General features: G+C 39.5%; 1 protein-coding gene across 12 annotated transcripts in view; it reads left to right on the top strand.

The window, feature by feature from the left end:
• CEP63 (centrosomal protein 63) overlaps window positions 1–13,115 on the top strand; it is a 79,326-nt gene that overhangs the window by 29,952 nt on the left and 36,259 nt on the right. For 11 of the 12 annotated variants that reach the window (XM_055569625.1, XM_055569622.1, XM_055569631.1 and 8 more), the window contains one exon: window positions 6,801–6,914. The exons of the other annotated variant lie outside the window; for it this stretch is intronic. In XM_055569625.1, the coding sequence (XP_055425600.1) occupies window positions 6,801–6,914 (114 nt within the window). The remainder of the gene's footprint in view (window positions 1–6,800; window positions 6,915–13,115) is intronic. 12 annotated transcript variants of the gene reach the window in all.

Here is a 13,115-nt window from a genome sequence, read left to right as displayed (position 1 = left end):
ACACTGATACCAGCTACTGGCTGTCCTCTGTGGGTGTTGTCTTTGTTTTATTTATCACCTAACAGAGGGGCTTAGTAAGTGTTGAAGGTATGTGGCTTTTTTATACACAGTACTTTGCATATCAGATTATTTATTCTTAGTTCCCATTTAGATATAATAAGTCACTTGCCTCCGTCTTTGCTAAGTTTTTGTTAAGTTTGAGTAACTCCATGATTATTGTATATCTTGATTCCCCAGAGGAGTTAAGGAAGTTGAGACACCACCACCAAGAACAGCATGGGCCTGTCACTTTTTCCCCGTTGAATCCACCACTCCTCTCCTCTGTCTATGCTCTTGGTTCTCAAATGTACCTAAGTGTCAACCAGGGTCCTCTTTAGTCTCCCAGAGATTCTGATCCAGTAGTATAGCATGTGAGCTAGGACTCTGCATTTTATCTAGCTTCCCCAGCTGATGTTAATTTGAGAAACATTGTTTAGCATCTTTGTATGATTATTTACAATGTTTCTACTCAGGGTGACCTGTCACCCACTAATACTGTTATAGTATTTCTACCTAGAATTTTAATTTCTACTTTTAATATTTTTTTACATCTCAATATTTTTCTATGTTTAAAGAGCTTAGAATCAGATTTTGCTTTCTCTCCAGCCTTCTTCACTGGTACCTGGGTTTTTGTACAAAACCCCTCATGTTCTTATTCCCCATTACTGCTTCCAGACCATTCTGTTTTCTTTATACCTCAGAGTCTCCATCTTTGATTTTCATGTCATCAGCATATACCACCATCCCTGGTGGCTCAGCAGTAAAGAATCTGCCAGTCAACATAGGAGACTCAGGTTCCATCCCTGGGTTGGGAAGATCCTTTGGAGAAGGAAATGGCAATCCATTCCAGTATTCTTGCCTGGGAAATCCCATGGACAGAGGAGACTGGCGGGCTGCAGTCCATGGCGTCTCAGGAGTCAGGCACAACATAGTGACTAAACGACAACAACAACAATGTACATACCGGCAAATTAGGCATCTTCTGATCCTTGATTGCTCCCATGGTTGACTGTCATTCTCTCCAACATTGCTCTTACCATAATTCTTGAGGATTTTGGTATCCACAAGGATGATCCTTATAATACTGTGGTCTTTGGTTCATTGGTGTTCTTTCCTCCAGAGATATTTTGATCTCCTGTCTGTCTCTTTTCCCTTTTCCCATTGTGGTTCCTTAAGTGTTGTCACTAGCAATACTTGCAACCCTCCAAGAATCACATTTTTAAGCATCCCGTTCTTTCTGACTACCATCCCCGTCTTTTCAGCTTGCTCCCTCTTATTCCTAATGCTCGATAATCACCTGATTCCCCATTCCTTAAAGTGCTTGGATCCGGCCACTTGTCACTGCTCCATACCTACCTCATGTCCGCACTCACCACTCCTTACCCAGCTTCTATCCCATGGTTATACTCCTTATATTCCCCTTCCATTCCTGTGCCCTCTCTTTTTGTTGTTGTTGTTGTTGTTCAGTGGCTCAGTTGTGTCCAACTCTTTGTGACCCCATGCACTGCAGGGCTTCCCTGTCCTTCACCATCTCGCTGAGTTTGCTCAATCTCATGTCCATTGAGTCAGTGATACCATCCAACCATCTCATCCTCTGTTGCCCCCTTCTCCTATCCTCAATCTTTCCCAGTATCAGGGTCTTTTCCAGTGAATCGGTTCCATCAGGTGGCCAATGTATTGGAGCTTCAGCTTCAGCATCAGTCCTTCCAACGAATATTCAGGGTTCATTTCCTTTAGGATTGACTGGTTTGATCTCCTTGCAATCCAAGGAATTCTCAAGAGTCTTCTCCAGCACCACAGTTCAAAAGCATCAGTTCTTCAGTGCTCAACCTTCTTTATGGTTCAGGTCTCACATCCGTACACGACTACTATGGAAACCAGAGCTTTGACTATAAGGAGCTTTGTTGGCAAAATAATGTTTCTGGTTTTTAATATGCTGTCTAGGTTTGTCATAGCTTAGTTAGTCGCTTCACTTCAGTCGTGTCCGACTCTTTGCGACCCCATTGACTATGGTCCACTAGCCTCCTCCTTTAACTCTCATTAAATCCAGCTTTCTCCCCACTGTCTACCTGTCATTTGTGGCAGATCATGGCTGGAGAAAAATACGATCTTGCTGACTGGTCTGACTTTCAATTTGTGTTCACTCACCTCAGATGGGTCCTCATGCTGTCCAGAATCATATTTCTCTTCACTCTCCCCTTATTTTTCCATAATGACTGTTTCATACTTTGTCTTTTCTTGAATTTTTAACACTTTGCCCCACATCCTCACTTCTGGGTGATGACCTTTATATTTCATTGAGAAAACTGAAACAATGAAAAGATAATTTTCACAGCTTCCAGCCTTTCTGCCTTCCTATTTGCAACTGTTTCCATATATACTTTGCCTTCCTCCTGAAGGATCTGTCCATGCTCTCCCTGTTCCCTTTCCACAACACCACTCCAGAAATGCTCCTCTATTCTGTATCCTCAGGTTCTTCCTCCCTACTGGGTATTTTCCACCAACATGCAAATTTCCCCCCTCTTAAATATCCTTTGTTGACCTCTATTTTTGTTCTTTGGATACAGTCTCCTTTTTCTCCTTCATTTTATAAAAAATAAAGTTGTTTAAAGTTGTTTGAATAGTCATTTAACTAAATGACTTTCAGTTCAGTTCAGTTGCTCAGTCGTGTCCGACTCTTTGCGACCCCATGAATCGCAGCACGCCAGGCCTCCCTGTCCATCACCAACTCCCGGAGTTCACTCAGACTCACGTCCATCAAGTCAGTGATGCCATCCAGCCATCTCATCCTCTGTCGTCCCCTTCTCCTCCTGCCCCCAATTCCTCCCAGCATCAGAGTCTTTTCCAATGAGTCAACTCTTCGCATGAGGTGGCCAAAGTACTGGAGTTTCAGCTTTAGCATCAGTCCTTCCAAAGAAATCCCAGGGCTGATCTCCTTCAGAATGGACTGGTTGGGTCTCCTTGCAGTCCAAGGGACTCTCAAGAGTCTTCTCCAACACCACAGTTCAAAAGCATCAATTCTTCGGCGCTCAGCCTTCTTCACAGTCCCAACTCTCACATCCATACATGACCACAGGAAAAACCATAGCCTTGACTAGACGGACCTTTGTTGGCAAAGTAATGTCTCTGCTTTTGAATATGCTATCTAGGTTGGTCATAACTTTCCTTCCAAGGAGTAAGCGTCTTTTAATTGCATGGCTGCAGTCACCATCTGCAGTGGTTTTGGAGCCCAAAAAAATAAAGTCTGACACTGTTTCCACTGTTTCCCCATCTATTTGCCATGAAGTGATGGGACCAGATGCCATGATCTTCGTTTTCTGAATGTTGAGTTTTAAGCCAACTTTTTCCTCTCCTCTTTCACCTTCATCAAGAGGCTTTTGAGTTCCTCTTCACTTTCTGCCATAAGGGTGGTGTCATCTGCATATCTGAGGTTATTGATATTTCTCCCGGCAATCTTGATTCTAGCTTGTGCTTCTTCCAGCTCAGCGTTTCTCATTATGTACTCTGCATATAAGTTAAATAAGCAGGGTGACAATATACAGCCTTGACGTACTCCTTTTCCTATTTGGAACCAGTCTGTTGTTCCATGTCCAGTTCTAACTGTTGCTTCCTGACCTGCATACAGGTTTCTCAAGAGGCAGGTCAGGTGGTCCACTATTCCCATCTCTTTCAGAATTTTCCACAGTTTATTGTGATCCACACAGTCAAAGGCTTTGGCATAGTCAATAAAGCAGAAATAGATGTTTTCCTGGAATTCTCTTGCTTTTACCATGATCCAGCGGATGTTGGCAATTTGATCTCTGGTTCCTCTGCCTTTTCTAAAACCATCTAGAACATCAGGAAGTTCACAGTTCACGTATTGCTGAAGCCTGGCTTGGAGAATTTTGAGCATTACTTGACTAGCATATGAGGTGAGTGCAATTGTGCGGTAGTTTGAGCATTCTTTGGCATTGCCTTTCTTTGGGATTGGAATGAAAACTGATCTTTTCCAGTCCTGTGGCCACTGCTGAGTTTTCCAAATTTGCTGGCATATTAAGTGTAGCACTTTCACAGCATCATCATTCAGGATTTGAAATAGCTCAACTGGCATTCCATCACCTCCACTAGCTTTGTTTGTAATGATGCTTTCTAAGGCCCACTATTTTGTCTCTAGTTCCTTTCCTTCCATTTTTCTTACACTCACTCAGTAAGCCTTTCTCTCCTCTGAAGAAGCTATTGGCATGGAGGTCACCAGTGAATTTGCATTACTGAAGCCTATGTCCACCCTCATCTTCCATATCCTGTCTGCAGCATTGGACTCAGCTGGATTTGGCTTTCTGGATTTGGCTTGGAGAACAATTGCACTTTGCTGGGTTTTCTCCTACCTTGTTTGCCACTCCTTCTCAATTATTTTTTCTCCCCAACCTTTTATCATTGGAACACCCTACAGCTGTGTTGTTGTACCTCTTCTTTTTTCTGTCGAGGCCACTCCCTTGGTGATACATTCAGTCTCATAGTTTTAAGCACTGTGTTGCTGCTGCTGCTGCTAAGTCGCCTCAGTCGTGTCCAACTCTGTGCGACCCCATAGACGGCAGCCCACCAGGCTCCCCCATCCCTGGGATTCTCCAGGCAAGAACACTGGAGTGGGTTGCCATTTCCTTCTCCAATGCATGAGAGTGAAAAGTGAAAGTGAAGTCACCCAGTCGTGTCCAATTCAGCGACCCCATGGACTGCATCCTACCAGACTCCTCCGTCTATGGGATTTTCCAGGCAAGAGTACTGGAGTGGGGCGCCATTGCCTGCTCTGTAAGCACTGTGTATATGTTGATAATTCCTATATTCCTATATCTAGTCTTGACTTTTGGCTACAGAACAATTTCCAACTTCCCATTTCACATCTCCATACGGTATCTAAAGCTGTCTCAAACTTGACATGTCTGAAATAAAGGCCCTGACTTTTTTCTACCTCATCTTCCAGCACCATTTCTGTTTTAGTTAATGTAATTCCATTCGTCAGATTGCTGAAGCCTAAAAGCCTTGGAGTCACCCATGATTTCTCTCTTCTCAGCACAGCATCCAGAATGATTCTGTTTGGTTTAAGTTAAATCATGTTCTCTCCTGTACATAAATTTACAGTAGTTTCTCCTAAAAGGTGAAGTTATCATAATGACCTGCAGAGTCTCACTGCCTATTAACTCTGACCTTTCCCTTCCTTTTTTTTCCCTTTTACTCACTCCCCTGCAGCCACACCAAGCTTCTTGCTCATCCTTGAACATGACAAGATGCTTCCACATCAAGGCCTTGTACCTCTCAGAATAGTATAACTTCATCTCCATCTCCCTGGTGTTTACTTTCATGTTACTCAATCTAACCACTCCTTTTGCAAACTGCAACCACCAACTCTGAGTACTCCATGCTCGATTTTCCCCAGAATGGGTACAGTTGGCTCTCTGTATCTATAGTTTTGCATCGTGGATTTAACCAACTGTGGATCTAAAATATTCTGGGAAAAGCAAAGTCCAGAAAGTTCCAAAAAGCAGACCTTGAATTTGTTATGCACAAGCATTTACATTGTATTTATAGCTATTTACACAGTGTTTACATTGTGTTAGGCATTGTAAGTAACTTAGAAATGATTTCAAGTCTGTGGGAGGATGCACATTAGTTACATGTGAATAACATACCATTTCTTATAAGGGAGGTGATCATCTGTGGATTAGTAACCACAGAGGTCTAGAACCAGTCCTCCACAGATACTGACAGATGACCGTATTGCTATCTAATTACTGTACAATAATGTGTTGCCTGTCTCCCTCCAAGTGAGTGGGGCTAGAATTTTTTTGTTGTTGTTGTTAAATATTGTATCCCTAGCACTAGAACAGTACCTGGAATATATGTGGTAGAAACAATGAGTAAGTGAATATCAGCTGGTGAACAGTAATTACCTTAAGCTTCAAGTTGCACGATCAAGAAAATGAGCCCAATATTCATGAAAACGAGGCAAATCAAAGGGAAAGGAAACTGGGGTTGAGACTCTTGGAGGACAGTGATAGAAAGACTGAGTTTCCTTTCCCTTTGATTTGCCTCGTTTTCATGAATATTGGGCTCATTTTCTTGATCATGCAACTTGAAGTTATTATTGATCCATCATTAATTTTGAACTCTTTGGCTTTGGGTTATAGATATCTGTTAAAATTTAATACAGATATTTTTTATTATTCATGTCTTTATAGATCTGTTGAAATAATAAAAATTTGGATATCAAAGGATACTGTGTTAACTGAATCTGTCTGGTTCCTGAATTTTAGACTCTGATGAGAATTGGGCTCCCCAGGGATTTCTCTGACCATTTGTTTGAATCTGTTCAGTTCCTGGGTTTGGATATCAAGAATTTGGGTAGTGAGTGATAAGTATAATCATATTTTGAAATTTTCATTATCTTAACATCAGTTTTCTGAAAAATCACTAAAAAATTATAACAACCCTTAGGTGGCAGCAGATCTTAGAAAATCATCTTGAACCCAGTGTTTAGTATCTGTGTTTCGTACTCTTCACCATTAGTGTGTTAAATTTAGAAAGGCAGATATCCAGAGGCACAGTATGTAAGGAATTTAGTATTACTCTACAGTTCTATCAGTTAAGTGAGTAATGGGGCTCCTGCTGTGGAGAAAGGTGCATGTGTACCCAGGGACCTGGGGAAAAATTAAAGTAAAAGTGAATCTGGAAGGTGGTGACAGCGAGGGGAAGCACTTAGAAGTTAAGTACCTTAATTGCCTCTTCAGGAATTTCGTCAGAAATCACTGGACTGGGAGAAGCAGCGCTTGCTTTATCAGCAACAGGTGTCTTCTCTGGAGGCACAAAGAAAGGCTCTAGCTGAACAATCGGAGATAATTCAGGTAAGTTTAAGACATTTTTTGGAATAATGAGAGGCAGAGAGGTTTCGATTAAATTTGAACCAGCTTAAAAAATGCAGCGCCGTGTGCTCACCGTGCTCACCCCTGTCCTCACGCCCACTGCTCTTTGCTTGCTGCTTTCCTTCGCTGGTTCCTTCCTCCCTCACTTGGGCTCTTTCTTGTTCTCTCAGTCTGTCACTGACTTGCTTTCTCCTGCTCACTCCATACTTTGATTTCACTCTCTCTTCCTTTCTCTCTCTACCTCTGCTCTCTGTCTCCTTTTCCATTTCTTTCTGGCTCTGACTTACTTATTCAGGCTGTTTCTGGCTCTTGCCTTGGCCCCACTTCTGTCTGTGTCTTGTTCCATCTCTGATAGTTGGGGGTGCCTTAGCTGAGGTCCTCAGCCAGGGAGCTTCGGCCAGTCAGCCTGTTTGAACACAAATGCTGAAAGATTCACGCTAACAAAAAGCAGTATCTTTGTGGGAACAGAAACACTTTTTACAACATTACTAGAAACTTTTTAAATGAAGAACTGATGGCTTAAGCAAAACAAAAAATTAGCTACCTAATTTAGGAGTTTTCTTCTTGGAATATATTCAGTTTGTTTGCTTTTTCAATTAAAAACCAAGATCAAAAGGGAAGTGAACATAAAAGGTAATGAATATTTATGACTGTGGGGTTAGAGAGAGTCAGATAGGACTTAGTGACTGAACAACAACAACTGCAATGTGCTAGACACTGTCTTAACACGTCTTCTGAATGTAGTTATCCAGAATATGTTATTATATGTTGTCTGTTTAATATCATGATAATTTGTCAAGGTTGGTAGAAATCTCAGTTTTATAGAAGAGGGAATTACCAGAGAAATTAAGAAGAGCTAGAGGGACGAATTAAAAAAGGTAAAAAACAGTCTGCATTATTTGCTGCTCCAAATCTTAGTAATATATTGGCTTTTAATCATCTACCCTCAGATATCAGTGGGCTAGTAAACTGCCATGAATGGCTCTGCTGTTAGTGACTCCACTCAGAATGGCACAAGGGGCCCACAGCAATCTAAAGGATCAAAATTATTTACCAGGCTGCAGCAAGCTATGCAGCCAAAGTGGGCCAATAAAATCCTGAAAGTGTAGACCAGAGGTTTTTTTATTTTTACCTGAATGCTAAAGCACTGTACAAACATAAATAGCTATAAGATATTATAGGCTTCAGGTGGGCAAAAAAGAAAATTGAGTCCTAGTTTTTAAGTTCTCAATTATTCTTCTATGTAGTATGCTTATTGTTGATCGTAGATCCTTTTTTTTAATTTGCTATTGTGATTACTCAACATAATTAAAGCTTCATTGTTAGAAAAAATGAGATTTTTATTTACCATAATTCAGCTAGAGCTAGAGTAAGAAGGCTTTAAAAAGCCAACATTTGTTTTCTGTATTTGAACTCTTCTGATAGTTTTGTTTAAACTAAAACTGCTCTGATTAAGGAAAAACTGTTACTTTTATGTCTTTCTCCCTTAGCAGTACTCGCTGGTCCTCATTTAAAAAAAAAGTTCTTAAAAGAAATTTCTATATACCCATTACCCAGCATTAATAGTTGTCATTTTGCCAATCTTAAAAATTGGTGGTTGCTGCTGCTGCTGCTGCTGCTAAGTTGCTTCAGTCGTGTCCGACACTGTGCGACCCCATAGACGGCAGCCCACCAGGCTTCCCCGTCCCTGGGATTCTCCAGGCAAGAACACTGGAGTGGGTTGCCATTTCCTTCTCCAGTGCATGAAAGTGAAAAGTGAAAGTGAAGTTGCTCAGTCGTGTCCGACTCTAGCGACCCCATGGACTGCAGCCTACCAGGCTCCTCCATCCATGGGGTTTTCCGGGCAAAAGTACTGGAGTGGGGTGCCATTGCCTTCTCTGAAAAATTGGTGGTAAAAAATATTAAAACATAGTTTTAACCATTTTAAAGAGTACAGTAGAGTATTAACTATATGTCCATTTTTGTGTAACAAATCTCTAAAACTTTTCAACTTACAAGAGTAAGGCTCTATATTCATTGAACAGCAACTCATTTTGCCAATTTTATTTCATTCTTCTCTACTTTTTTTTGGCTGAAATATTGCAAAGCAAATTATAGATATTATCTTATTTCCCAGCAGGTTAGGACTTAAAAAAATTAAACATACCACTGTTATGTTAACAGACTAAAACACTTCTTAAATAATTTAATATCTAATCTTTTCAAATTTCCCAAGTTGTGTGAAATAATGTTTTGAATTCCACTTAAGGTTGAAACATTGTATTTTGTTGATAAGTGAATCATCATTGAACAATAAGAGTAGAAAACTTTGTAGATTGGATAAATGGATATCAATAGCCAAATGCACGCTAAGTGGCTTTAGTCATGTCTGACTCATTGGGACTGTATGGACTGTAGCCCGCTGGGATGCTCTGCCCATGGGATTCTCCAGGCAAGAATACTGGAGTGGATTGCCATGCGCTTCTCCAGGGGATCTTCCTGACCTAGGGATTGAACCCATGTTTCTAATGTCTCCTGTCTTGGCAGGCAGGTTCTCTACCACTAGTGCCACCTGGGAAGCCCTTAACAGCCACTGCTGCTGCTAAGTTGCTTCAGTCGTGTCCGACTCTGTGCGACCCCATAGATGGTAGCTCACCAGGCTCCCCCATCCCTGGGATTCTCCAGGCAAGAACACTGGAGTGGGTTGCCATTTCCTTCTCCAATGCATGAAAGTGAAAAGTGAAAGGGAAGTCGCTCAGTCGTGTCCGACTCTTCGCGACCCCATGGACTGCAGCCCATCAGGCTCCTCCATCCATGGGATTTTCCAGGCAAGAGTACTGGAGTGGGGTGCCATGCCTTCTCCATTAACAGCCACACTTATACCCCAAATTTAAAAAAAAAAAAATGATAAAAAATTTTTTCTTTTATATTTTTTAACATCTAAAAGTGGAGTTCAGGGAATTCCCTGGCAGTCCAATGGCTAGTACTCAGTGTTTTTATTGCTGTGGGCCTGGGTTCAACCCTGGTTCGATAACTAAGATCCCACAAGCTGCATGGTGAAAAAAAGAAAAAGAAAAGTGGAGTTCCGACGAACTTTTCACCCTTTGAGTCATATATTTGCTTGAGTTTTTTTGTTTTGGTCAGCTATTAAAATGACATAAAACATGTTCATTTTAGAAAACTGAGAAAATGAGAATTAAATAAAATCATTCATAATTCCATCCTTTTAGAGATTTACCATAATTAGCATTTGCATGTAAATTTCCTCTGCCTTTTTCTGTGCTTGTCTGCAGTGTACATTGCATTCATGTACATTTGGTAGGAAAAACTGTATATGTGTGTATGGGAATGGAGGAATAGTTGCGAACTTAAAAAATTACTGAAAATAGCAAAAAGTTGATAATTGTTGAAGCTAGGTGATGAATGTTTAAGGGTTCATCATCTTTTTCCATATTTATATACATTTGAAATTTTTCATGAAACATTATGTAAAAGTGCAAATTATTTGCTTACAATGTGACAGGCAGTATGCTAAACATTTTACAATATTTTATTTAATTTTCACCAGTTAAAAATTTTCCTCTTTAAATAAGACATGTCAGCATATATGAGTCATAATGATTGTATAGAAGCTTAGTCTACCATTAAATGCCTTAATTCATATAACCAGTATTTTATTGTAGAATTTTTAGGTTTTTATTTTTTTCACTCTTAAGTAGAGCTTGGGTGAACATCCTTATTTAAATATTTAGGTGTTTATGTCCATTTATTTTCTTAGGAAATGGCCCTAGAAATAAGATTACTGCATCAAAGTAGTCATACATTCTTAAAGATTCTAATGCATATTGTCAAAGTAATCTTCAAAGAGGTACTGATGCACACTTTCACCAGCAGTGTTTGAGAATGTATGTTTCCTCACACTTTGTCATTATTGAGCACTATTATTTATTTAAATATTTCTTTTAATTTCCCCTACTTTTAGGCTTGTCTTTGCCAATCTGATAGGTGGAAAAAAATGGTATCTGATTATTTGTTTTAATTTGCATCTTTAATTATGAATGAGGCTGAGCATTTTTTATCTACTTATGACTTTCCATTCTTCTGTAAATTATTTCTGTCCCTTGCTTATTTTTAAAGCATATTTATATTATACTATGAAAGAGGTCTTAATATATACATTGAATATATTAACTCTTTGCTGTTTTGTTGCAATTGTGTGTGTTTTCCCAGTTTACCTTAATTTTGCCTAGTAATTTTTATGAAAATACAGTTGTTTTACAGACAGTTTTTAGAATGGCTTAACTCTGTTAATTTTTCTTTAAGGTTTTTATCTTTGTTGTCATACCATAAAGACTTACATAAGCCAAGATTTCTTCTAATGCTTTATAACTTCTTGTTAATATATTTGATCTGAAAATTCTTTTGGTACAAGGAATTTGATAGAGATCTATATTTTTTTCCAAATGGTTATCCACATAATTTGTTGTCTGTTACATTTTGAAAACTTTGCAGGATGATTCTAAAATTCATGTGGAAGGATTTTGAATGGTACCAGGCAACATTTTTTATGAGGGTGATGTTTGTTCTATCAAATATTAAAATATATTAAATTTAAAAGTACAGTTGTTAAACAGTTGTAAGTACTTTATTAGATGCAAAGACAGAGTGATGGTTGTATAAGCATAGGAAAACATCAGAATAATCACTAAAACATAAGGTCATTTCTGTGTAGAGGGAAAATAATCACTTGCTACTTTCCCTCCTGTCCAAATAATACAGTGAGCGAAAAGGAAACATTCAGGGAAGTCTTAGAGAACATTAAGAACATTTGAAAAAAATTAAAATTTTAAGCCAGCTCAGAATGTAGAATATTTAGCTTATACATTGTATGCGAGAAAAGTAAAGCCTGCATTGTATATGTTTTCCTCTTGAAGTATTTAGATGGGCTGTGTGATATTGTTCAGATTTGAATATATATTATATTTTTAAAGGCACCATTTTCCTTATGAAAAAAAGATGATCCTAACACAAATGTTAACCTACTGTCTTGGTAGAATTATCATATACTTAATTGAATTGGCTCAGATTTACTGTTTAAAAGTTTATGATGACAGAGACACAGTAGTGATAAGGTCTTACTGGGAGCTATACCACTGATGGGCTGTCTTTCAAGATGTTTCTTTAGTGTAAATGCTGCAGAGCTGTTGTCTGCACTGACATATTTGGAGTTTACTCTAATGGAGAGTGTGGTAAAAATTGATGCATACAGTGGCATAACTTCATTTTGGGGTTCTTTGGAAAATTAAAAAAAGAACACTTGTTGCTTTGTATCATATTCTTCTCAGTAATCTCACTATATAGAAAAGTTATTTTCTTGAAGCCCAAGGATTATATACCACAAAGCCAAAGGAGGATTTGAATTTAGTCCCCAGTCCCCAGCCTTTTCCCTATTCTCACACATTAGCTGCCCACCCTTGGCTTTTATTTTTATCTCCATGACATAAATTACTTTCTTAATTATTTCTTTACTTTTAACCACCTTGTTGTGATTTGTATTGTTGAAATAATTCCACCCACTCTACTAGAATGGTAAAGAATCTGCCTACAATGCAGGAGACCCATATTTGATCTCTGGGTCGAGAAGATTCCCCTGGAGACGGGAATGGCTACCCATTCCAGTGTTCTTGCCTGGAGAATTCCATGACTAAAAGAGCCTGGTGGGTTGCAAAGAGTCAGATATGACTGAGCAAATAATGCACACACATGCTCCACCAGAATAGTTAAAATGCTATATGTTATATTAATAAGAGAAAGCTCTGGTTTTCAAAAAAAAAATAGTGACAGTGGCTAGTGGGGGAAAAAAAGGCTTAAAAATAATTGGCTTTAAGATACCTCTGCTACTGCTGCTGCTAAGTCACTTCAGTCATGCCCGACTCTGTGCGACCCCAGAGACGGCAGCCCACCAGGCTTCCCCGTCCCTGGGGTTCTCCAGGCAAGAACACTGGAGTGGGTTGCCATTTCCTTCTCCAATGCATGAAAGTGAAAAGTGAAAGGGAAGTCGCTCAGTCGTTCCCGACTCTTAGCGACCCCATGGACTGCAACTTACCAGGCTCCTCTGTCCATGGATTTTCTAGGCAAGAGTACTGAAGTGGGGTGCCATTATACTTCTAACACTAGATATTTAAGAGAAGTAATCATTTTATG

This window comes from Bubalus kerabau, chromosome 2, assembly GCF_029407905.1.
Source record: "Bubalus kerabau isolate K-KA32 ecotype Philippines breed swamp buffalo chromosome 2, PCC_UOA_SB_1v2, whole genome shotgun sequence".
Taxonomy (NCBI): domain Eukaryota; kingdom Metazoa; phylum Chordata; class Mammalia; order Artiodactyla; family Bovidae; genus Bubalus; species Bubalus kerabau.
The sequence above is the reverse complement of the archived record's forward strand: the minus strand, read 5'-3'. Positions and strand labels throughout refer to the sequence as shown.